The 27,613-nt window shown below is 38.7% G+C and overlaps 1 protein-coding gene across 2 annotated transcripts in view; it reads right to left on the minus strand.

The window, feature by feature from the left end:
• RIMBP2 (RIMS binding protein 2) overlaps nucleotides 1-27,613 on the minus strand; it is a 1,089,352-nt gene that overhangs the window by 125,028 nt on the left and 936,711 nt on the right. For both annotated transcript variants that reach the window (XM_053701856.1, XM_053701857.1), the window contains exons 18-20: nucleotides 26,097-26,567; nucleotides 25,543-25,692; nucleotides 6,647-6,805 (exon numbers count right to left, since the gene is read on the minus strand). In XM_053701856.1, coding sequence (XP_053557831.1) covers nucleotides 6,647-6,805; nucleotides 25,543-25,692; nucleotides 26,097-26,567 — 780 coding nt within the window. The remainder of the gene's footprint in view (nucleotides 1-6,646; nucleotides 6,806-25,542; nucleotides 25,693-26,096; nucleotides 26,568-27,613) is intronic.

The raw sequence follows: 27,613 nt of genomic DNA on the forward strand, positions 1-27,613 counted from the left end.
TAAAAAATAAAAATAAAAAATAAAATATTAACTCTAACCCCCAAATAGGTACTCACCGTTCCTGAAGTCCGGTGAAGAAAGTCCTCTTCCAGGCTGCGGTGAAGTCTTGGAGCCAGCAACATCTTCCATCTTCATCCAGAACCAAGCTGGCGAGGAGCAGAGATGACTGCGGAACTGAAGACTGATGACCATGGAACTGAAGACCGACGACCGAGGAACTGAAGACCGGCGACTGCGGAGCCAAGGAGCCTGAAGTATCCTCTTTGTATGATCACCGCCCTACACTGAATATTGAATGCAAGTTACATGTCACTTGCATTCTTATTGGCTGATTTGATTCTTCAAATTCAAATCAGCCAACAGGATGAGAGCTACTGAAATCCTATTGGCTGAATTAAACAGCCAATAGGATTTCAGTAGCTCTCATCCTATTGGCTGATTTGAATTTGAAGAATCAAATCAGCCAATAGGAATGCAAGTGACGCCATATTTAAACGCGTAACTTGCATTCAATATTCAGCGTGCGGCGGTGATCGTACGAAGAGGATCCTCCATGCTCCTTGGCTCTGCGGTCGCTGGTCTTCAGTTTCTTGGTCACTGGTCTTCAGTTCTGCGGTCCTGGATGAAGATAGAAGAGGTCACTGATTGGAAGAAGATTTCACCGCCGGACTTTAGGAACCGTGAATACCTATCTGGGGGTTAGACTTAGGTTTTTTGTTTTTTTTTTAAAAAATATTTTTTTAGTTTTTTCTTTAGATTAGGGCTTTTGGGCAATTGTAAAAGAGCTGAACGCCATTTAAGACCAGTAAAAGTAAAATACAAATTCCCCTTTAGGGACAATAGGTAGCTTAGGATTTTTTAGTGTTATTTTATTTTATTTTGGGGGTTCGGTGGGTGGGGGTTTTACTGTAAGGGGGAACTTAGTTTTTTTAAAGGTAAAAGAGCTGTTTAATTTAGGACAATGCCCTACAAAAGGCCCTTTATGGGGCTATTGGTAGTTTAGTATTAGATTAGGGGGTGTTTTTATTTTGTTTTGCTTTTTTTATTTTCATAGGGATTAGGTATAATTTTTTTATTTTTGATCATTTGGTTTATTATTTTATGTAATGTTAGACTTTTTTTATTTTTTGTAATTTTAGATTAATTTAAATTTAGTTTATTTTTTATTTTTAAAGTAATGTTAAGTTTTTTTATTTTACTTGTAATTTATTTATTTTTAATGGAATTTAGGATTATTTTAATTGATGTAATGGGGTTAATTTAGGGGGTGTTAGGGGGCTTAGTGATTAGTTATTTGCGATATGGGGGCATGGCGGTTTAGGGGTTAATAGTTTAAATAGCTAGATTGCGTTGTGGGGCATGACGGATTAGGGGTTAATAGTTTAAATGCCTGGATTGTGTGTTGTGGTCATGGCGGATTAGGGGGTTAATAGTTTAAATAGATACTTTGCGATATGGGGGTTGGTGGATTAGGGGTTAATAGTTTAAATGGCTAGATTGCGTTGTGGGGCATGGTAGATTAGGGGTTAATAGTTTAAATGCCTAGATTGTGTGTTGTGGTCATGGCGGATTATGGGTTAATAGTTTAAATAGATACTTTGCGATATGGGGGTTGGCGGATATGGGGTAAATGGTTTAAATAGATACTTTGCGATATGGGGGCATGGTGAATTAGGGTTTAATAGTTTTAATAGCAAGTTTGCGTTGTGGGGCATGGCGGTTTAGAGGTTAATACATTTATTATAAATTGCGATGTGGGGGGATGGCGTATAGAGGGATTATGACGTGTCGGGTTAGATTTCAATGGGAAAAAGGTCTCAAAGAGCACCTTTTTCCTGTTTTACACCTAGTTGAGCTGCGTGTAATTTTTGTTATTGTATCGGCAGCCTCCAACAGTGTATTAACAGTTTGCGTGGGCATTGGAAACCGGGTATTATTTAAAGATTAGCGGCTTCTGATACTTTGTATGGGACACAATAATGTTTTCGGCAGCCGGAGACCGGTTGCCGAAATTGAGTTATAACGGGCCATTGGAAGAAGTCTATAAACGGTATTGCTTCCGACAACATATTTATCGGTTTGGGAGTGCATGCAAACCGAATTACGGCTCAATGGAAACGAGTCCTATGTTTGAAGACCTTGTTGGTGTTTGCATAGCCTTAACAAAACATATCAGGATAAGAAAACTTTCACAATGATTTCTGCAGAAATTTAATTCTAACCTGAATATCAATAAACACTCTCTAATGTTTTTAGACGTGTATTATATAATTTTATTTGTCTAACTTATACTACTGCAAGTATCTCACTGAAGTCAGCATCTTATGAGAAGTATCACCCTCAGAGAGAAGTTTGAACGTGGATATGATTTAGTTATTTTGTTGCATAAAGCATTAGAGCACAGATTATTTTATTTTACACAGTTCTAGAAAGAAATTAAGAGACCCCTGCAAAATTGTCAGTTTCTCTGGTTTTACTATTTATAGGTATGTTTTTGAGTAAAATTAACATTTTTCTTTTACTCTATAAAAAGATTATAATTTAGAGCAGTTATTTGCAAACAACTGGTCAAAATAACAAAAAAAGATGACCTCAACAACACAATACTGTAATAATGTTTTGACTTAGCAAGAGTTCAGAAATCAGTATTTGTGGAATAGCCTTGATTTTCAATCATAGCTTTCATGCTTCTTGGCATGCTCTCCACCAGTCTTTCACATAGCAGTTCGGTGACTTGATGCCTCTCCTGGCATTTAAGTAGCTAGGCTTTGTTTGATGGTTTGGGATCATCCATCTTTCTCTTTATCACAGTCCAGAGGTTTTTAATGGGGTTCAGGTCTGGAGATTGGGTTGGCCATGGCAGGGTCTTGCTCTGGTGATCCTCCATCCACACATTGATTGACCTAGCTGTGTAGCATTGAACATTGTCCTGCTGGAAAAATCAACCCTCAGAGTTGGGGAACATTGTCAAGGTAGATCAACAGGAAGGTAGATGGTCAAAAGCAATCAAACAACGCTCAGCTGCTTGAATTTTTACGCCAGGAATGACATAAAGTCACGCAATAGCAATGTGAAAGACTGGCAAGACATGAAAGTTGTGAATAAAAATCAGGGTTATTCCACCAAATATTGATTTCTGAACTCTTGCTAATTTAAAACTAGTATTGTGTTGTTTTAAAATTAATATGAACTTGTTTTCTGAAAACACTGCATATTTTTATTATTTTGACCAGTTGTCATTTAGAGCATTTATTTGCAGAGAATTACAATATTTTTAATTGAAATTTGGGAGAAATATGGTCAGTAGTTTATAGAATAAAACAAAAATGTTAATTTTACTCAAACACATACCTATAAAAAGTAAAACAAGAGAAACTGACAATTTTGCAGTGGTCTCTTAATTTAATTTTTTCCAGCGCTGTATATTCACGCACACATATACATACAGTGTATATACATATATGCACATACATACATTAATTAGAGTAGCTGTGTTAGTCCAGTTAGTGCGTTGTTACACTTTCTGTCATCTTAAAGGGACACTGTACCCAAATTTTTTCTTTTGTGATTCAGAAAGAGCATGCAATTTGAAGCAACTTTCTAATGTACTCCTATTATCACATTTTCTTCATTCTCTTGGTATGTTTATTTGAAAAGCAAGAATTTAAGTTTAGATGCCGGCCTATTTTTGGTGAACAACCTGGGTTGTCCTTGCTGATTGGGCAGCACCAATAAACAATTGCTGTCCATGGTTCTGAACCACAAATTTGCTGGCTCCTCAGCTTAGATGCCTTCTTTTTCAAATAAAGATATCAAGAGAACGAAGAAAAATTGATAATAGAAGTAAATTAGAAAGTTGCTTAAAATTACATGCTCTATCTGAATCACAAAAGAAAAAATTTGGGTACAGTATCCCTTTAACCATCCTGTGTTTTAATATATCATTTGTAATCTTGAGGAAGAGAGGAATCTCTTGAAAGCTCGTCTACTTGTAAATATATAGTTAGTCTAATTAAAAAGTATCATTCATGCAATACTCTTGTTTTATATATATATATTTAAAAGGATACCTCGAATGTGTAACTGAAAAAAAGAAAATAAAGCAAAACATATCCCTTAATAAACTGTGGGGATATGAGGCCTGTAAAACATAAGTTCCTCATATATACTTTGCTAGAATATTAATGCAAATAATTATTATAATTATTGGCAAACTAAACTAATTGCTAGTATTTGACCAATGTAATACATGTGCTTTTTTGCTGTGCTCACCTAGTTATGCATATCTGTATCTAGAAGTATCTATGTGCAGTATATACACTGTCATTGGATGCAGCAATTTAACCCCTTAATGACCACAATGTACCCTATATGTCACTGGTCGTTAAGGGTTTTTTCAGGACATAATAGCACAAGTCTAGCAAGAACACGCTATTAATGCCCTCCCTCCAGCAGGCTTTGTGGAATAGAGCAGTCTCAACGCTGGTGGCAAGACCGCGCTATAAAACAATCACGTCCCAAAAAAAGGCCAGCGACATACAGGGTACGTCGCTGGTCCTTAAGGGGTTAATATTATCTACCTGCCTGTCTATCTATCTAAAGATGAACTATTATACATAGTATCAGTGGGGTATTTAGGTTCTGTGTTGGTTATAAAAAACAGTCTTTGCAATGGGAGTCTTCTAAAATGTATTCAGTGTCTATGGATGTATTTTGACTGCACAGTAACTTTTTATATAATAAACACACATTGCATTATAGTTGATAAATGTGTTCCAGCTACATTTATTTTACTATAAATGAACTATGGCCCTGAGATATTGTTAACAGAGGACACAGAGATGTAATTGCACTTAATGTACAATAAATATTTATTTTCTTTTATTTTGTATATAAAGAGATTATTTGATATATTTCATTATTACACAATAATATGTGTTCTCCCCTACCCAAATATTAAACATGGTAAATTATTTTTAACAGGAAAATAGTTGTTTGTTTTTTAACAGGAAAACTGTCCAAGGTCCTGAAAAATATTGCACAAAGATGGTCTATTTTGCTTTCATTCAAAGCTAAAAGGGGAGATAATGACATTGTGCTTCTTATCGATCAGTTAAAAATGTACGGAACATATTATTTTAACCCCTTAAGGACCAGCGACGTACCCTGTATGTCGCTGGCCTTTTTTTGGGACGTGATTGTTTTATAGCGCGGTCTTGCCACCAGCGTTGAGACTGCTCTATTCCACAAAGCCTGCTGGAGGGAGGGCATTAATAGCGTGTTCTTGCTAGACTTGTGCTATTATGTCCTGAAAAAACCCTTAACGACCAGTGACATATAGGGTACATTAAGGGGTTAAACTCAGATTGTGATAACTAAACAAATCAACTATTTATTATGTATTATTGTTTCTGCAGTAATCATTGTGACAGTCACTTTAATAGATCAAAATCACTCAATGTTGTTACATGATGAGAAAAAAGCATGCGCTGAGCATTTGATTTTGATACATTGGAATACCTCCACTAATAACCAAGACTAGTAACATTCTACACTGTTTTCTAAACAATGTTATTAGGAAACAAGAAGTTGACAATTGTAGATAACTGATACTTTTATAAGTTGGGTGACACTGTGGGAATAAATAAATGAACATAGAAAGTAAAGTGACTTGCCTATTCCTAAAGCTTAAAGGGACACTGAACCCATTTTTTTTCTTTCGTGATTCAGATAGAGCATGCAATTTTCAGCAACTTTCTAATGTACTCCTATTATCAACGTTTCTTCATTCTTTTGGTATCTTCATTTAAAAATCAGGCATCTAAGCTTTTTTTTGTTGTTCAGAACTCTAGACAGCACTTTTTTATTGGTGGATGAATTTATCCACCAATCAGCAAGAACAACCCAGGTTGTTCACCAAAAATGGGCCGGCATCTAAACTTAGATTCTTGCATTTCAAATAAAGATACCAAGAGAATGAAGAAAATTTGATAATTGGAGTAAATTAGAAAGTTGCTTAAAATTTCATGCTCTATCTGAATCACGAAAGAAAAAAATTGGGTTCAGTGTCCCTTTAAATTACATATGAAAGAAATGTGCTCTTAATATTGTAGTAATTATAAAAAGGAAGGGAAAAAAACAAGGTCAAAACTCATGATCTTGGAGCCTACGTCCTTTTGTATACGTGCCAGCATTGGTTTGTTGCTTACAAAATATATGTTTGTTTGTTTTTTGCACAGGAGAATTTTTGAATGGTTTGGTTACAAAAAACAGATTTAAGTATTCCCTTCAGTCATTGGTTGTATGCTGTAGTGACCCATTTATAAACTAATTGGCTTAAGCAGTATGGACACTAAAACTTTACACTTATTGTTTCAATATTTAAACTATTTTTATTTGACTTTTTTTAATTCAGTGCTGCATATTATTCTCAAGGTAATCTTTGCTTTGAACACATCATTCTGCCTAGCAGTTTAATTTAGTGCAACGTCCCTTTAAAGTCTGTATGGGTCACTACTCATTACCTATAAATCTGCTACATAACAATTGTTATGTATATTTTTATTGTTCTATTTCCAACACTTGTTGAAACGCACTCTAACAAAGTCACTCACTGAGACTTTTCACCATCTCTAGCTCTCCTTACCTTAAGAGTGTTGTGAGAAGTGACACTAACGCGCCTTCTTCCTCCGTCTTCCAGCTGCATCTCTGAGTACAACTCTTCCTCATCTTCCTCCAAAATATCAGACAAATCTGAGCCCCTGCTGCTCTCTGTGTGATACTCATCATCAGGGCAATAGTGCGGCTAGAGAGGTGGAACAGGAAACAAACTAATGAAACATTTATGCGTCCTTGACAAAAGCCTCACTTTATACAAGGAATGTCAGATTCTACGATTTATTTTATGGAGTTCGGCAGTGGTTGGTTTTTACATTTAAAAAATAAATAAATCACATTTTACATTTAAAGGGCAAATAAACCTAGAAAATAATGTTATATAATTCTGCACATAGTTTTTCAGACCCGCCCTCTGTGCTCTACTGAGCGGGTCTGGTTTTTCCTCTGAGCGCATCTGATTGTGCCATTACACTCACTGTAGCTCGCTCCTGCTTTGTCGGACAGCGGGAGCGAGCTACATCGAGTGTAACTATGTGCAGAATTATATAACATTATTTTCTAGGTTTACTGCCCCTTTAATGAACTAGAATTTTAAATGATTTTTTATTAGTTTAAAGGGACATAAAACCCACATTTTTCTTTTATGAGTCAGATAGAGCATGCAACTTTAAACAACTTCTATTATCTAATTTGTTTCCTTCTCTTAGTGTCTTTTGTGAAAAGTATACCTAGGTAGGCTCAGGAGACGCAATGAACCACTGTTCAGCTAGCTCCTTGTAGTACATTGCTGCTCCTTCAACAAAAGATAGGAAGATAATTAAAGGGACATAAAACCCCCAACATTTTCTTTCATCATTCAGACAGAACATACAATTTTAACAAATTTCCATTTAAATTCTATTATCAAATTTTCTTTGTTCTCTTTGTTGAAAAGCAGGAAGGTAAAGTTCAGGAGTGTGCATGACTGCAGCACTATATGGCAGCAGTTTTACAACAATGTAATACATTAGCAAGAGCACTAGATGGCAGTACTATTTCCTGTCATGTAGGGCTCCATGCATGTGCACGCTACCTATCTAGGTATCTCTTCAATAAGAAGAAAGTTGTTTAAAATTATATGTTTTATATGAATCACAAAAGAAAAATGTTGTGTTTCGTGTCCCTTTAAGTGTACAGCAATGAATGGGAATGTAACACTATGCATGTTGCGGAATATAAAAAATGAGGATTGATTTGGATTTTAATATTCCATTATCCACCTCTTGTAAAAATAATAATAATAGTTAATAATTTGACTCTATTCCAATAGTTATTTTTTTTTTTAGACAAAGCATAAATTATGCTTACCAGATAATTTAATTTCCTTCTGTATAAGGAAAGTTCACAGCTTCATTCCTTACTGTTGGGAAATATTGAACCTGGCTACCAGGAGGAGGCAAAGACACCCCAGCCAAAGGCTTTAATTACCTCTCCCACTTCCCCCACCCCCAGTCATTCTGCTAAAGGAACAGTAGGAGAAATATCAGGGTATAAAAAGGTGCCAGAAGAAAAATATAATTTAGAGGGCCGCCCATCGGAGAACATGGGCGGGGGCCATGGTCTCTCCTTATACAGAAGGAAATGAAATGATCTGGTAAGCATCATTTATGTTTTCCTTCTTAATATAAGGAGAGTCCACAGCTTAATTCCTTATTGTTGGGAAACTTATACCCAAGCTCTAGATGACACAATGAAAATGGGAGGGACAAAAAGAGAGGCGGACCCTAATCTGAGGGCACCACAGCCTGCAAAACCTTTCTCCCAAAGGCTGCTTCAGCTGAAGCAAAAACATCAAACTTGTACAATTTAGAAAAAGTATGTAAAGAGCACCAGGTAGCCGCCTTACAAATCTGATCCACAGAGGCCTCGTTCTTAAAGGCCTAAGAGGAAGCCACTGCTCTAGTAGAATGAGCCGTAATTCTCTGAGGAGGTTTATGTCCCGCTGTCTCATAAGCTAAGTGGATAACACTCCTTAACCAAAAGGAAAAGGAAGTTGAAGAGACCTTCCGACCCTTACGCTTCTCAGAATAGGCAACAAACAAGGAAGACGTATGTCTAAAATCTTTAGTAGCCTGAAGATAGAACTTCAAGGCGCGAACCATGTCCAAATTATGAAGCAAATGTTCCTTCGAAGAAGAAGGGAAGGATTGGGACACAAGGAAGGAACCACAATCTCTTGATTAATGTTGCGGTCTGACACGACCTTAGGAAGAAACCCTAACTTAGTACGTAGGACAGCCTACAGAACACCAGATAAGGATGCTCACATTGCAAAGTGTCAATCTCAGAAACTCTGCAAGCAGGAGCAATAGCCAGTAGAAAAAGAACCTTCCAGGACAAAAACAATGTTAATTTTATGCATAGGCTCAAACAGAGCCCGTTGCAAAACCTTAAGAACAAGATTCAGACTCCAAGGAGGAGTCTTAAATCTGAACACAGATCTGATTCTAATCAGAGCCTTAACAAAGGACTGTACATCTGGAAGCTCTGAGAGCCTCTTGTGCAGTAAAACAGACAGGACCGAAATATGTCCCTTCAGAGAAATGGCAGAAAGACCCTTCTCCAGTCCATCCTGGAGAAACGATAGGATCCTGGCAACCTTAACTTTATGCCAGGGGAATTCATGCTCTTCACACCAGAATAAATAGGTTCTCCACACCTTATGACAGATATGACGAGTAACCGGCTTACGAGCTTGAATGAGAGTATCAAGAACTCTCTCAGAATAACCTCTCTTGGCTAGGACTAAGCATTCAATCTCCACTCAGTCAGCCTCAGAGAATCTAGATTTTGATGAACAAAAGGACCTTGTACCAGCAGATCCCTACGACAAGGTAACTTCCATGGAGGAGAAGATGACATCCCCACCAGATCCACGAACCACGTCCTTCACCGCCATGATGGAGCAATCAGTATCACTGATGCCTGCTCCTGCTTCATATAGGCCACTACACAAGGAAGGAGTGGTAACAGCGGGAAAAGGTAAATTATATTGAACCTCCAAGGCACTGCTAATGCATCTATTAGCTCTGCCTGAGGATCCCTGGACCTCGACCCATATCTGGGTAGCTTGGTATTGAGAAGGGAGTCATGAGATCTATCTCCGGCGTCCCCCACCTTCAGCATATCTCCGCAAACACTTCGGGATGGAGAGACTATTCCCTGGATGAAAGGATTGTCTGGTGAGAAAATAAGCTTCCCAGTTGTCCACAGCCAGAATGTGGATCGCTGACAGCAAACAGCTGTGGGCCTCCGCACACTCTGGAATCTGAGATACTTCCCTCATTGCTAGGGAGATTCTTGTCCCCCCCTGATGGTAGATGTAAGCCACTGAGGTTATATTGTCTAATTGGAATCTGATAAACCGGGATGAACCCAGAAGAGGCCAAGCCTTCAGAGCATTAAACATTGCCCGAAGTTCCAGAATGTTGATCGGGAGGGAGCGTTCCTCCTGAGCCCACAGGCCCTGTGCCTTCTTAGCACCCCAAAACAGCTCCCAATCCTGATAGACTTGCGTCCGTAGTCACAATCTCCCAGGATGGTCTTAGAAAGGATGTCCCTCGGGACAAATGATCAGGATAGAGCCACCAAGAGAGCGATTCTCCAGAGAAATCTATTGAGACAGATCTGAATGATTGCCGTTCCACTGCTTTAGCATGCACAGTTCTAACGGTCTGAGACGGAACCTGGCAAAGGGAATGATGTCCATGCTGGACACAATGAGACCAATTACCTCCATACACTGAGCCACAGATGGCCTTACGGAGGTCCGGAGGGCAAGACATGCCGAAACTAGCTTGCAACATCTCTGGTCTGTTAGGAAGATCCTCATGGATATGGAGTCTATTATAGTACCCAGGAATTCACCCTGGTGCTTGGAATAAGAGAACTCTTTTCTAAATTTATCTTCCATCCATGAGATCAAAAAAGAGAGAGAAGAGATACCGAATGGTCCTCCGCCAGACGAAAAGATGGAGCTTGTACAAGAATATCGTCCAAGTAGGGAGCTACTGCTATACCCTGGGTTCTGGCAATGGCTAGAAAGGCCCCTAGAACTTTCGTAAAAATCCTTGGAGCAGTAGCTAGACCAAACAGAAGTGCAAAGAACTGGAAGTGCTGGTCTAGGAAAGCAAACCTTAGGAACTGGAAGTGATCCTTGTGGATTGGAACATGAAGGTAAGCATCCTTCAGATCTATAGTGGTCATGAACTGTCCTTTCTGAACTAAGGGAAGGATGGACCTTAATGTCTCCATCTTGAATGAGGAGACATTTAGAAATTTGTTTAAAACACTTTAGGTCCAGAATCGGGCGGAAAGTTCCCTCTTTCTTTGGAACCGCGAACAGGTTTGAATAGTATCCCAAACCTCTTTCTTCTATAGGAACCTGGACAATGACCCCTAAAGAGGACAGATTCTGCACGCACCCCAGAAAGGCTTCTGTCTTTTCTGGCTTGGAAAACAGACTTGAGAGGAGATATCTGCCCTTGGGTGGATGAGATTTGAAACCTATCTTATATTCCTGAGCTATGACCTCCAGGACCCATGGATCCTGCACGTCCCTGAACCAAGCATCTGAAAACAGCGACAGTCTACCCCCTACATTATCCAGTGCGGATCGGGGGCCGCCCCTTCATGCCTCGGCAGGCTTCTTGCTCTGCTTGGATTTATTCTAGGATTGAGCCGGCTTCCAAGCACTCATGGCCTGCTTGAACTTAGAGGAGGACTGTTGTCGTTGGAATTTCTTAGAAAAAGGAACAAAAATTAGACTGTTTCTTTTTATCCTGCAGTAGGAAGGCACCCTTACCCCCTGTAACTGTGGAGATGATGGAGTCCAGGCCTGGAAGTCATGCCCACAGACCAGGACTTCAGCCAGAGTGCCCTACGGGTCTGAACTGAAAAAACAGACACCTTAGCATTTAGGTGAATAATCTGCATGTTTGCATCACAGATAAAAGAACTAGCAATTCTCAATGCTTTAATTCTTTCCTGGATATTGTTGAGGGGACCCTCCACCTCGATCAATTCTGATAAGGAGTCGCACCAGTAGGCCGCAGCTCCACACATTTGATCATTCCCCACTGTTCAATAATCCCCCTCAGGAGATATTAACCCATAATTCTATTAAGATAAAATGTAAAAATTTAAATGATCTTATCAGAATCCATGCTGTGGAACAGGAACACAGCCTCTCAAGTGTTACAGAAATACATAAAGTTCACCAGCACTGTTAGGATAAAACATTCATATTTTATTGAAGTTCCTTTAAAAATAGCAACGTTTCGTGACCATGGTCACGAAACGTTGCTATTTTTAAAGGATCTTCAATAAAAGATGAATGTTTTATCCTAACAATGCTGGTGAACTTTATGTATTTCTGTATCACATAGAGGATTTGCAGTTTATCCTCACCATCGTGCACTATTAGTGGTGCCGTATTCATGAATGATATTGGATAGCCTCTCAAGTGTGACAGTCTTGTAGCATCGCTCCTGACATGGACTTGAGTGTAGAAAATGAGCAGGCAGTAAAAATCGTCAACACTGATTGCTTAAAGGGACAGTCTAGGCCAAAATAAACTTTCATGATTCAGATAGAGCATGTAATTTTAAACAATTTTCCAATTTACTTTTATCACCAATTTTGCTTTGTTCTCTTGGTATTCTTACTTAAAAGCTTAACCTAGGAGGTTCATATGCTAATTTCTTAGACCTTGAAGGCCACCTCTTTTCAGAATGGATTTTAACAGTTTTTCACCACTTGAGGGTGTTAGTTCACGTATTTCATATAGATAACACTGTGCTTGTGCACGTGAAGTTATCTGGGAGCAGGCACTGATTGGCAAGACTGCAAGTCTGTCAAAAGAACTGAAATAAAGGGGCAGTTTGCAGAGGCTTAGATACAAGATAATCACAGAGGTTAAAAATATATTATTATAACTGTGTTGGCTATGCAAAACTGGGGAATGGGTAATAAAGGGATTATCTATCTTTTAAAACAATAAAAATTCTGGTGTAGACTGTCCCTTTAAGGAGCTGTTACCAGGCAGTCTGGATGGGTTCGCAGAAAGACTCTCCCTGCATCTCCAGACTCTAACTTTCGTCAATGCTCTTACTGAGAGGCTGACAAGACTACTTAAAACTCCAGTCCCATATCGAAGGGCAGATACCCCTCCCAAGGAACTACTCCAAAATCTTCTGACACTTCTCTGCCATCCTCCTGTGATGAAAGGCAAAGAATGACTGGGGGATGGAGGAAGTGGGAAAGGTATTTAAGCCTTTGGCTGGGGTGTCTTTGCCTCCTCCTGGTGGCCAGGTTCAGTATTTCCCAACAGTAAGGAAGGAAGCCTTGGACTCTCCTTATTTTAAGAAGGAAAAGATAATTCTATTATTTTAAGTAGAGACATTATTGCTGTTTGTATTAAATGAAACATCCTGAAACATAAAATAGGTTACTGCAAATGCGTACCCTGTATTATCTTACACTTTATACAGCTTATATATGTAAAGTTGGTTATTTTATAATTCATCACATGAATGTGACTAATCTTTAATTCACTTTTAAATTGATTTTCACATTTATTAGCTCCATAATGCTCCACCAATTAAAATTAATATTTCCCTTCAGTTGCATAGCCTCAATCAATGTTTTAATAAGCAGATGAAGAAGGGCAGCTGTTTCACTCGTTATGTCTCAATTAAGAATCTGTTTGCGGCCGCGCTTTAATTTCACTGAAAAGACAGCTATTTTACCACTCATTTTTGACACTGGAATTTGCAACAAAATTCAAATATTACGCTCTACTGAAGGGTTCTGTTATCTTTGTTATTGCAAGCCCAATGCACAACCTTCGTACCTATGTATTACTGTCCCCAGAGCAGCTCCTTTCAAAAGGGAATATAACATAATCAATAGATTGGATCATGGCGCTGAGTTTCTTTGTTTTTTTCACTGTATTTTGTGCTTGGGGTGGGACATAATGTTCTACTCTTAGGAAAGTCAAAATTAAACTTGCATGATTCAGATAGATCATGTTATTTTAAGACACATTTTGAATTTATTTCTATTTTCAAATGTATTTAGTCATCTTGGTATCCTTTGTGGAAAAACAATATGTACATATCCTACACTAGAGGGTGCTAACTAGTGATTGGTGGCTGCAGAGATTTGTCTGTTATTGGCTCACTAGATGTGTTCAGCTAGATTGGAATAGCCAATAGAATGCCAGCTCAATCCTATTGGCTGATTGCATCAGCCAATAGGATTGAACTTCAATCCTATTGGCTGATTGCATCAGCCAATAGGATTTTTTCTACCTTAATTCCGATTGGCTGATAGAATTCTATCAGCCAATCGGAATTGAAGGGACGCCATCTTGGATGACGTTATTTAAAGGAACCTTCATTCCAGAAGAGCTGTCGGATGAAGAGGATGCTCCGTGTCGGATGTCGTGAAGATGGACCCGCTCCGCGCCGGATGGATGAAGATAGAAGATGCCGTCTGGATGAAGACTTCTGCCCGGCTGGAGGAACACTTCGCCCGGCTTGGATGAAGACTTCTCCCGGCTTCGTTGAGGACTTCCCGGTAAAGTGATCTTCAAGGGGTTAGTGTTAGGTTTTTTAAGGGGGTATTGAGTGGGATTTAGAGTAGGGTTAGTTGTGTGGATGGTGGGTTTTAATGTTGGGGGGATTTGTAATTTTTGTTACAGGTAAAAGAACTGATTACTTTGGGGCAATGCCCCGCAATAGGCCCTTTAAAGGGCTATTTGTAATTTAGTGTAGGGCAGGGCTTTTTTATTTTGGGGGGCTTTTTTATTTTGTTAAGGGGATTAGATTAGGTGTAATTAGTTTAAAAATCTTCTAATTTGTTTATTATTTTCTGTAATTTAGTGTTTGTTTTTTTTGTACTTTAGATAATTTAATTTAATTGTATTTAATTTATGGAAATAATTTAATTATAGTGTAGTGTTAGGTGTAATTGTAACTTAGGTTAGGTTTTATTTTACAGGTACTTTTGTATTTATTTTATCTAGGTAGTTATTAAATAGTTAATAACTATTTAATAACTATTGTACCTACTTAAAATAAATACAAACTGGCCTGTAAAATAAAAATAAACCCTAAGATAGTTACAATGTAACTATTAGTTATATTGTAGCTAGCTTAAGAGTTTATTTTATAGGTAAGTATTTAGTTTTAAATAGGAATAATTTAGTTAATGATAGGAATTTTTATTTAGATTTCTTTTAATTATATTTAAGTTAGGTGGTATTAGGTTTAGGGTTAGACTTAGGTTTAGGGGTTAATAACTTTAATAAAGTGGCGGCGACGTTGGGGGCGGCAGATTAGGGGTTAAAAAATGTAGGTAGGTGTTTGCGATGTTAGGGCTGGCAGATTAGGGGTTAATAATATTTAACTAATGTTTGCAAGGTGGGAGTGTGGCGGTTTAGGGGTTAATATGTTTATTATAGTGGAGGCGGCAGATTAGGGGTTAAAAAGTGTAGGTAGGTTGCGGCGACATTGGGGGCGGCAGATTAGGGGTTAATAAATATAATGTAGGTGTCGGCGATGTTGGGGGCAGCAGATTAGGGGTTCATAAGTATAATGTAGGTGGCGGCGGTGTCCGGAGCGGCAGATTAGGGGTTAATAATTATAATGTAGGTGGCGGAGATGTCGGGGGTGGCAGATTAAGGGTTAATAAGTGTAAGATTTGGGGTGTTTAGACTCGGGGTTCATGTTAGGGTGTTAGGTGTAGACATAAAATGTATTTCCCCATAGGAATCAATGGGGCTGCGTTAAGGAGTTTTACGCTGCATTTTTGCAAGTGTTAAACTTTTTTCAGTTGGCTCTCCCCGTTGATTCCTATGGGGAAATCATGCACAAACACGTTACACCAGCTCACCGCTAACATAAGCAGTGCTGGTGTTGGAGTGCGATAATGAGCAAAATTTTGCTCAACGCTCACTTCTTGTCTGGTTTGTAAAAACCTTTAATACCAGCGCTGTCTGTAAGTGAGCGGTGAGCATAAACTGCTCGTTAGCACCGCATAGCCTCTAACGCAAAACTCGTAATCTAGGTGTAAGTGTTTTGTGAACTTAGAATAAACTACTATTCCTTGAGATTTTTATATAAAATATTTAGTTATGAGTAACAGCTTTGCAATATATTTTCATTGTTTATTTTGTCCCCTTTTAATGTATGTTAGCTCTGAAAATCAAGCAATTTCTAATTCTCAGAACTTGAAATACACTCTACTGATTTCTTAAAGCCAAACCTGCTACATACAGTATATGTCCCAAATTGACTTAATCAGATAACAACTGCAAAATAATTAATTTCAAACTAACTTTATGACAGTGGCTAACTATATATATATATATATATATATATATATATATATATATATATATATATAGATATATAGATAGATATAGATATACAGTATACAAATATAAATAAGAATATCTATTTAAAATACTCAGAACATATTTTTATGTAAAAACATTGGAATGTGAAATATTTACAGTACATACACAGATAAACACTTTATTAAATATGAATATTGCATAAATATGGTTTTTCATGATTTCAGCTACTTAACTGCAAAGGGCTCCAATGCACTGGCTTTAACATAGTTTTTTTTTTCCAATAAACCCCTTCGCTACTAGGAATTTTAGAGAAATACTTGCCTAAACATACTGGTGAATTTTTAGCAATTTTGCTATAACTCTGTTTACACAGAAATAGAGCCTTTGTTTCTTTGATTTACCTATGAAAATTATTTATTGGGGGGGGGGCATATAAAGATTAATGATCACATTCTTCGGTCTACTCTCAAAGCGGCAAGCTGTGTCTTACTGAAGCTCTCCGAGATCAAGCTATTTTCTTGCAGACTGCTCATAGTAGACCTGCAAAATATCCTCTTAAATTTATCAGACTGCACATTGATATGGTTGGAGTCCTGATTTATCTCAAGAGTGGATACTCTGACTATGTTTTTGCCTATGCTCTTTGAGATCAGCTGCGTGACAGACTTTCTCACAGGCCTGGAAGCCATATTGCAAGCAACTGCAATTACGCAGTAGGATTTATACAAATATAAAGCTCTGTGGGATCTGTGGAACGCAGGTCTGGGACTGCCGCATTATTACCCCCCCATTACCGGGGTCACGGGATCCTATAAAAAGGATATCAAATTGACTTTCTCTTTCCCTAGACGAATTCAACAACAATAACGTCTGAAACGCAATCTATTGAGTGGAGATGGAGGCTCTGGCAAGATGGGAGGCCTGTATGTACAAAATTCTACAAGATCATCATAGAGACCTGGAGAGGGATCTTTGTGCTATTCTCTTTGAAGAGAACCTTTTTAATGGAACGCCCAGGGTACTAGATAGTTATGCACCGGCAGAAAAAGATAGCAGCCCGGTTCCAGATTTGGCCGAGAGTGCTTGCGGGGGGGGGGGGGGGCCCTCTTGGTCACTCCGAGGAAAGTGGTAGGTCCCGACTCACAAAGTGCCCGACCTACTCCTATACCAACTTGGACACCTCCTGTGAAACTAGGCAACCCGCCCAGCCCATAGCTACACCGCCTTCTGACTTAAGTCCGGAGCTGCCAGAAACCGAGTTAGCTGAAGCAAGCGGTGAGAAGGGACATACCTTTAAATGGGACATGAACTGGGCAGTGGGACTCACATCGGAGCGCACCATTTGGACCATATTCCCTGGTCCCAGGGGCTGCGGATCAGGAGCAGGGTCTCACAACTTCTACTGCTCTGACTTTAGCCACCACCATCGATTCCCTGCTTCTGCTGATGGCGCTCACACAACTTACAGGGCATATACGCTAACTTATGCTTCTAATGGCCTATCGAGACCTCAGCAGCTGAGAACGCACAGGCAGTCTCCCCAACCTTATGCATAACGCACAAATCAGTGTGCTACAAACTGACAGACACGGAGTGGGGTAAATATGGAGGATGTTTAGGGAATATAGCCTTATACCCAGGCATGCCGTATGCTTACTAGTAGCCTGGTTATTGAGCCTTGACCCTTAGTAGCAAAACCGCTTCTCATAGATGATACAATTTGCTAAGTTTCTAACTAGTCTCTTATCAGTTAGAGGGACATTTGCTGCTTACGGGAGACCTCAGTGCACGGGACTTATCTGCTGCTTAGAGACTTCTCATTTTATTACCGGAGTGCCTTTTCTCTTTTTAAAGTTGTTGTGCCAATGACTTCACTAAAGTTCAGCATGGGTCTGGGGTATTTTTTTTTTCCCCCTTATTTTATTATTATTAATGCTTAGGTCATGTTTATGCACTAAGTTTATTGTCTTTCTGAATTTCCACGCGATGGTTGTTTCTGTTTTAATACTCAGAGGATTCCCCTATGAGGTAGTCTTAATTAACAAATTCCCTAATGCATCTGGCGAAATAGTCTCCAGGCCTAACAGGCTACTACTTAACAGTAATAACTTATTCATGCTCCTACCCATCTACTGTATGCTTGCAGGTATTCTGACGCCTCCCTGATGGCACGATGTAATATTAAAAGTATACTTCTAGTAGGCTTGCTCCATAGATACATGCCGCCAATTAAAATGTAAAAACCGCCATATTCTATTATCGTGCTGAGGTGCCCATTGTTTCATTATGTACCCCAGTGTTTTTGGTTCGGTTGTGATTCTGACTTAGGCCTTTACACTCCCGATTAGTTTCATGACCGTCAGAACTAAATGGTGGGAGTTTTACATTTGTCAAGGATATCACAGTACTCCGGAAGTTCATTACACCCATCTGAGTGGGAAATTGTTGTGCAAGTTGTTGTTGATTTATATATATATATAGTTACTATAGCTACTGTACTTATGTTTTATGTAGCGCAAAAGTGGCTATAAATTTAACAAACTTACCTCCATTAAGTACTCTCCTACTTCAAGGTCCAAGAGTAGCCTACCCTTTTCAGAGGAGGTTTCATAATCATAAAAATGTGATTACAGCACCAAATGAGGTATCACTGTTATGTTTGTATTCCTGTGCTAAACTAATAATTCTTGTAATGGTGAGGATATTTACAAGGTTATCTTATTTTGTTGGTGAAATGTCACGTCATATTGTAACCTGTCTTTAGAGAATATTTGAAATTGCATTCTCAATTTATATTGTATGTTTTATTTACCTCTAAAAATGTAAAAAAAAAAAAAAAGAAATGATCACATTCTTCAAAAACCTGTAGTTTTCTAATTGTAAAAATCGTGTTCGTTAGTATCCTCTGCTTCTGCTAAGACCAAACATACACATATGTTTTATTATTTTTTATAATTTGAAGGTCTTTATCTACAGGTACTGTATGTCTAAAATGATGCAATGGGATAACTCTCATTTGGTATAGCAGAAATGCCCAAATTCTCAAAATATCTGTAGTGTAGGGACCTATCCCTTCCTCTCCCCTACCAAGGAATGTTTCTGTAGCATAGGGAACCCTCCCCTCCCCCCCTTCTGTGATGGACCACCCACCTCCTTCCCTCCCAAATCTACCACAGCACCATTGCTTCTCTGTCCTGTGTCACTGTCTGTATCAGAGATTTGCCTTAATATGGTAAGGGACCACAATCAGTGAGCCAAAGTGTTAAACATAGGTATTTCATCAACACAGTACACTGGCCAAGGTTTACATTCCAAAAAGTTAAAAATGCAGTCAAAAGGTCAGGGCTGTGGAATTATTGTGCAACAATGGGAAAAGCTACTTTAAAAACATTTTTATGGACTAGAATACAACTGTCAATGTCACTTGAAAACAACATACAAGTGCCACTTAAAAGTCATGAAAAGTCAAAACTAAAAATTTTGAATTCCGACAGAACATGCAATTTTTAAAGACTTTTCAATTTACTTCTATAAATAAAAGTACTTTGTACTCTTGGTGTCCTTTGTTGAAAAGCATACCTAGGTAGGTACAGGCACACCAATGCACTTATGGGACCTAGCTTCTGTTTAGCTAGCTCCCAGTAGTTCATTGCTTCTCCGGAGCTGACTTTTCAAAAAAGAATACTAAGTGAACTAAATCAGAAAGTATCTTAAAATAATATGCTCTGTCTTATGATAGGAAAAACAGGCAGACACTCAGATAATTCAAATCCAGAAATGCTTTACTTCATGGGCAGCAATACGGACATAGCAACATTTTGGGGTTCACACCCCCTCCTCAGGCTCAATACAAATGAACAAATCATCAATCTTAAAATAGCCGTATACCATGCCCCCCTCTGACATCATAGACAATACCCACTATATGACAGATGTGTCAAATATACAAATGAATGATTATACATAAAAAATAATGAAATTATTAAAACTATTAACTAAACAAAAATAAAATTTATGCTTACCTGATACATTTATTTATTTCCGGGTATGGTGAGTCCATGTCTTCATCGATTACTGTTGGGAATATCATTCCTGGCCAGCAGGAGGAGGCAAAAAGCACTACAGTCAAACTGTTAAGAATCCCTTTCCTTCCCACAACCCCCAGTCATTCGACCGAAAGGGAAATGGAGAAAAAAGGAGTAACACAAGGTGTAGAGGTGCCTGAGGTTTAGTCAAAAACAATTGTCTTGAAATAAAGGGCGGGGCCATGGACTCACCATATACGGAAAGAAAGAAATTTATTAGGTACGCATAAATTTTATTTTCTTTCCTAAGATATGGTGAGTCCATGGCTTCATCAATTACTGTTGGGAAACAATACCCAAGCTAAAGGACACAAATGAATAGGGAGGGACAAGACAGGCAGACCTAAACAGAAGGCACCGCTGCTTGGATAACCTTTCTCCCAAAAAAAGCCTCAGCCAAAGCAAAAATATCAAATTTATAAAATGTGGAAAAAGTATGTAAGGAAGACCAAGTTGCAGCCTTGCTTCCCTTTTTGAAAGAGCAAGAAGAAGAGACAGCGCTCGTGTAATGAGGCAGAAGTCTCTCAGAAGACTGCAGCCCCGCAGTCTGAAAAGCAAACTAATTAAACTTCTCAACCAGAGAAAAGAGAAGTAGCAGTATCTTTCTGTTACAGAGAAAACAAACAAAAACAGAAGAAAAAATATTAAGCACGCACAACATCCAAAATGTGCATACGCGTACCTCAAGAGATAAGAATGAGGACACAGAGAGGCGAATCACACTTCAAAGCCGAGAGAACCTAAACTCTCCGAGCTGAAGCTATAGCAAAAAAAAGAAAACTTCCAAGATAAAAATTTAAAATCTATGGAATACTATGGCTCAAACTGGGCCTGCTGCAAAACCTTAAAACAAGGTTAAAAACTCCAAGAGAAGCAACAGACTTAAACACAGGCCTGATACTAACCAGGGTCTGACAAAAAGAGTACACATCTGGCACATTCGCCAGACACTTGTGTAAAAAAGGATAACGCAGAAATCTGACCCTTTAGAGAACTGACTAACAAACCTCCCTCCAGACTATCCCGAAGAAGGGCAAAAACCCCAGGAACCCTGACCTTACTTCCAAGAGTAGTCCATGTATTCACACCAATCTGGGAATATACACCAAAACTTATGGTAAAAATTACCAGTAACAGACTTGCGAGCCTGAATCATGGTCTCAAAGACCGATTCAGAAAAAACACACTTAGACAGAACTAAGCATTCAGTCTCCAAGCAGAAAGCTTTAGAGAAGACGAAAGTTGGATGAAAGAATGGACCCTGAATTAGAAGGTCCTTCCTCAGGAACAACCACCAAGGTGGAAGAAATACATCTCTGCTAGGTCTGAATACCAGATCCTGCAAGACTAAGCAGAAACTATTAAAATACCGATGCTAACTCCCAATTGACACAAGCAAAGACTCATGGGAGCAGAGCAATCAAACTGAAATCCCAAGGAACCATCAGGGTATTTAGCAGACCAGCCTGCTGATCTCTTGACCTTAAACATAATTGCCATCTCCAACTCCAGCACCCCCCCTTTGAGGGATAACCTGGAGAACACCTCCGGGAGAAGCGCCCACTCCCCAGGATAAAAAAATCTGACTGCTCAAGACGTCGGCTCCCAGTATTTACACTTGAAATTTGAATAGTGGATAAACAACTAATGTGAGCGTCCGCCCACCTGAACAATCCACGTCAATCATGGTAAATGAACGGTGGTTATTGTAAACCACTTAGAAGAAATTATTTAACTAGAACCTGAAAAACCAGTTAAGACAACTGATGCCAACGCATCAGAGCATTGTAGATCACTCTCCACTCCAAGATGTTTATGGGGAGAGCAGACTCCTCCCAAGTCCATAGTCACCAACACAACATTCTAGCGACCATGGTCAGTATTACTCAGGAAGGTCTCCGGAAGCATGTGCCCCAAGATGCTCCTGAGAAAACCAAAAAATTATGGAGAATGCGGGCTACCTCTCACAAGCAAAGTGGGCGTTCTACCACTAATTCCCCTTTCTGATCCACAGGGAAGAATCTCAAGTCGACAAATCTAGATCTATTCTCTGAGACAGAGCCACAAGATCCCCTCTCCACTATCTGAACATGCATAACAGTAGACTTCCAGATGGAATCGAGCAAAGGGATGATGTCCAATGAAGAAACCATCAGACCAATTACCTCCATACATTGATCTACTGAAGTCAAACAGTAGAGTGCCGAAAGAGGCAAGAGAAAAGAATCCTCTATCTTCTGACCTCTGTCAAAATTATTTTCAGAGATATGTAAACCAATATGGTCCCTAAAAAACTACCCCTGTAGCTGAACAAGGAACTCATTTTCAAAGACACTTCCATCTGTGGAAATGAAGAAAAACAACAAGATCTCTGAATGAGAGTTTGCTTGTTGAAAGATGGCGCCTGAACCATTATGACAACCAGGAAGGGCACCACAGCAATTCCCTGAAACCTGATCACTGCCACAATAGTCCCCTCTGAGAGCCATGGCAAGGCCACAACCTGAAAGAGTTTGACAGAAAGGCAAAACCTCAGGAACTTGAAAATACATGTCCTCCAGGTTAATGGCCACCATGAACTGACCCTCCTCCACAGGAAGAATGGAGCCACTGGTTTCCATTTAAAGACGGTACCCTGAGACACCTCGTTAAGACTCTTTAGGTCTACCAAGTACGAAAAATTACCCTCTTGTTTGGGAATGAATAAAATCCTAGACCCTGTTCCCTAACAGGAACTGGAACTGTCACTCACAGGAAAAGAATTCCCAAATGCACTACAAAAATGTCTCACTGTTATCTGGCCTGCAGTTAAAATTGAGAGGAGGGACCTGCCTTAGGGAGGTAAAGAATGACTATTATGTAGTAACCATGAGGTACTATGTCCACAGCCTACCTGGGACATCTCGTATCTATGCTTGAAGACAAACATAGAGATCCCGATAGGGGACAAACTCCTTTAGGTATATTCATCTTGTAAACTTGTACTCAGAGGAAAAATCCACTGCCCATAGCGCCCCATGAGCTAGGCCAGCAAGTTCCTACACCCCCAGTCTGTTCCCAGACAGCAGTGGCAGAAGTCAACAACGCCGCTCTGTTCTCTACTGTCCGTAATCTGAGATGGAGAAGAGGGCAGTGTCAAGTGACCAGTTTCAGCAACCTGCTGAAAATGGCGCCACTCCGTTTTTGTTAGCTTAGAATGAAAGGCGGAGTCAAGATGGCGCCTGTATACATACAGTGTACAAACAGTGGGAGAGTATTAATACAACCATGATTATCAGACCGACTAAGAGAAAAACGGTCACCACCGCTCCAACTAGGAGCAGAAAATAGAAGAGGGAGATACAAAATCGGTCTCAGGAGTGCACCGAGCCTTCAACAAAGCGCGTACTTCCAGAGCCGATATCTCCAATACAAAGAAAATTTGTGACATGCATTGCTTTCTAAGTAAAAGTAAGGGCATTGAGTATTTAAACACCTCTCATATACTGACCCTCATAGCTGAGAAGACATTCTCAACACTATCAAGAGATAACATATCACAAGTACTTAAATAAGTCAAATAAAAACCTGGCATCACCAGATTTTTTTTATTTTTTTTTATAAAATTCTTCTTATTGAGGAATTGCAAAAAGATACATACCATTGTTCCGTTTCATGCAAAGATATACAGTAATACAATCTTCAAACAATATTAACAACACCAGATCTAATTTTACTAGGACATCCAGAAAAAAGTCTGCATCTATATATGCCATTTATTCAGAGAAAAATGAGCCCCATGCAACTGTTAGCCCCTTCATTACCAATAAAAGGGAAGCAGCCAGTCTCACTAAACTGTCACATCAAGTGCCTGCACACTGCCATAAGAAATATCCTAGCTAGAATATATAATGTCCCCATTAACATCTGCAGATCAGTTAAAGTGCACAGTCTCCCATACTTAGAGGAAAAGAGGCACTTACCTCTATCTAGCCGTCCGGCAGGAGGACAACCTACATGGTGTGAGAGGATGCCACTCTTCACAGTGACCATGGTATAGAAAAGCTTTCTATACCATGGGCAGCAAAATTTTTTAGAAAACGCAGCAAGGCCCACCTTACAAGTTCCTAACTGCTTTAAAGCCACCACTGCCCTACTGAAGAGACTAACGTGGAGTACGGCTAGACACAATCTTTAGAGGAAATGTCAGAGTAAACCTATTCTGGCTTTCAAAATAATAAAATCTTGATTGAAGTGAAATAAATCCAATTTTCTTTAGACACCAAAACTTCACCACCTCCTTGCACTGAAGGCAAAGAGAATGACTGGGGGTTGTGGGAAGGGAAGTGATAGCTAACAGTTTGACTGTGGTGGTCTTTGCCTCCTCCTGATGGCCAGGAGTGATATTCCCAACAGTAATTGATGGAGCCGTGGACTCACCATATCTTAGGACAGAAATTTGTCTATGAAGTAAAAAAATAAAGATAATCACTCATCATACATTATCTCATCTTAAATCTTTATTCTTTTTTTAAATATTTCAATATTTACTATAGTTTTTTGTTTTTAATCTCCATAAATTTTCGCACAAAAGAATTTATCACTATATACATTTATATTAACATTTAAAAAAAAAATTAGAATGAAAAAAACAGTTATTGAGGCCTTTAGGATGCATAGTACTAAGCCTATGTATCCACATAGCCTCTTTTCTAAGTAACATCTTACCTCTGTCAAAGCTTATATTCCCCTTAAGGACACGATAAAGAATCATAAAATGTAACTGGATAACTTGATGTCCTTTCTCATAAAAATGAGTAGGGACCGGTAAATGTCTCATTTTAGGATTTCTAATGGGAGATTTATGTTGAGTTATGCAGTCTTTTAGTGCCTGGGAAGTCTCCCCTATATATAATAAACCACATGGGCATTTGAGCGCATAACCCACATAAGTCGATTGGCAAGTGTAGTGCCCCTTAATACTAAATTTCTTCCCTTAAAATGGATGGCTAATGCAATTACCCCTAATAATACTGTTACAGTGGGAACAATTTAAACATGGAAATTTCCCATTTTCCACCAGTTTACTCTCTGTTTAGGTTTAAAGGGCGTATTATTTGCCCTAACCAATTGTCTCCCAAGTGAATTTCCTTTCGTAAGGCTGAAAATGGGGGTTGTTGAAATTCCTCGACCTCTGGCATAGAGTGACCCAACATTAACCAATGTGTTCAAATGATTTTGTGCAATTTGACACTAGTGCAATTGTAATTAGAGGCAAAAGCTAATTTTTTCGTATTAGAAATTTTCTGTTGAGGTTCAAGATTAAAAGACTCCAATTCTTCCGAGGAGTAATCTCTCTCTTTAAAGCTGTTGCGGATCTCATCTAAGCGCATTATGCTCTGTCTTAATCATGACTGTTTAATTCCCTTAAACAAAGTTGTCTGACAAAATGCTTACCTGTTTACCCAGCTCTGAACCTTTTAAAAACTCATCAACAGAGGGCCCTTTTCTTTTCATATGAGGAGAGTCGTACCCGTCTTCTTCATCATCAGAGTTAGCATAGTGAACAGCATTGCTGCGCTCACTAAATAAGTTTCGCTTTTCATTCTTAACAAAAAGGAAGAATTACATTACATTTTTTTCCATTTCTTTAAATGAGATGACTGGCTATACATGCAAAAAACAACAACAATACAATCAGCTTAATGGGACATTAAAATAATTTTACATATAAACAGTAATTAGAAAAACATATAATCAATTAAGTTTTACTTTGCAAATACCTTTATAAAATACCTTTTTAAACTGCCATTTTTGATAATAAAATTGCTACTGTTTTTCACAGCAAGGATATAGCCTCGAAAAGAGTGTTGTTTTACTTTAAGAAGTGAACTGCTGTATTTCATTAGTGACATTTATTTTTTGTTAAAAGTAAAAATGGTACAGGTATATTTGTTCTTCCCATTGGTATAAACTTTCCTGTACATAAGCATTCAACATGCATCAATTACCCTGTTGCTTTCGGCAACCCTTTGTGCTGCTTCCCTTGCCATCGCCTTGGCCATTGAACTGGAAATAGGTGCTCCTTGTGGCTGTGGAAGTATCCTCTGAGGAGAGGGAGATCTCCTTCCATGAACAGGACTGTGGAAGTTAGATGTTGGAGGCTCCAGAGTATGTCCATGGACAGGAGATATTGCACGGGTGTGCTCCCAAGATTCATCAGTTTTTCTGTGGGGGCATATGTGTTGATCTTTGGTATCTGGCTCTCCAGCACTAGTTAATGGCTTAGATTTGGGCATAGTCCTTGGGTGTTGCTGTGCTGGAGAGAACAGTAATTCAGGTGGAATGATAGCAATGGGTGAGTCTTCAGATTCACCTTGTGCAGAGACAGTTCGAACTGTAACTTCCTTAGCATCCAAATTAAGAATTCTCAGGAGATCTACTACAATGTTCTCTGCTGCAGGAAATATCACTTCTGCCACCTGCACTTACAGACATAAAAACAAACAATGAAACAGTGCAACACAATCAATGGTATAGATAAATAACTAATAGGGGAAGGAAGCTATGTCATAATATATTGTGTCCTCAGATAAGAGTGTCAGATATTAGACTGGACAATTCTCGCACTGTGCGATTTCCAAATCTTAGAGACCATTACCAAATCCATATCTCAACCAATAATTACTTGAGGATGTAACAGCAAACTGTGGTGAAAGCTAACACCTTAGGTTGTCTAATTATATTGCTATCATTAAATATGTGTAACAATAATCAGGTGTTAGTTTTTCATTGACAGTTTTTTTTGTATATATGAAATGTTTTCATTTATCTGCAAGGACTTAAAACAAGTAAATTCTATTCTTGTAAATGGTATTAACACTTTTTTTTCACATACATTTTCCATTAGAGACTATTAGATTTTGTAGCTATTTTTTTATGGCATTTAAAATAGAATATAATGGGACATTATATATATATTTTTTAATACATAAACTATTAGTCATTTTAGTTATTTAAATCAGTGTTACTCAACTCCAGTTCTCAAGGCTAGATTTTTATGATATCTTAATTAGAAAATGGGGGGAAATAATGAATTGATCAGTAACCATGGTTACTAACTTACTCTCACCAATGAGCTGATTATTTCACCAGCACACTAGTTAAAGGGATATGAAACCCTAAATATAGCCACCAACAGCATGTACTATACCACATGTATGAACAACATTAATGCTGTAGATGGCGCTGTTCAGTTTAGATTGCTGATTGTTTATATCTGTGATCTTGTTCATTCTTTTTACAGGAAGGAAGTTGTTTTATTATTCTCTATTGTGTTTTTCCTCCTCTGTGTGTGCAGACTATCGTTTTACAAGTCCTTTGGTATGTTCTAAATATTGCTGATGCATCTGTACAAGTAAAGCCTAATGCAGTTTTCTTTAAAAGCTTCCAGTGTCTTTTTGATACATACACCAACAGGTTATGGGCCCAGACACTGAAAAAAAAAACAAACTACAAGTCAGTAAGT

Source organism: Bombina bombina, chromosome 2, assembly GCF_027579735.1.
Source record: "Bombina bombina isolate aBomBom1 chromosome 2, aBomBom1.pri, whole genome shotgun sequence".
Taxonomy (NCBI): domain Eukaryota; kingdom Metazoa; phylum Chordata; class Amphibia; order Anura; family Bombinatoridae; genus Bombina; species Bombina bombina.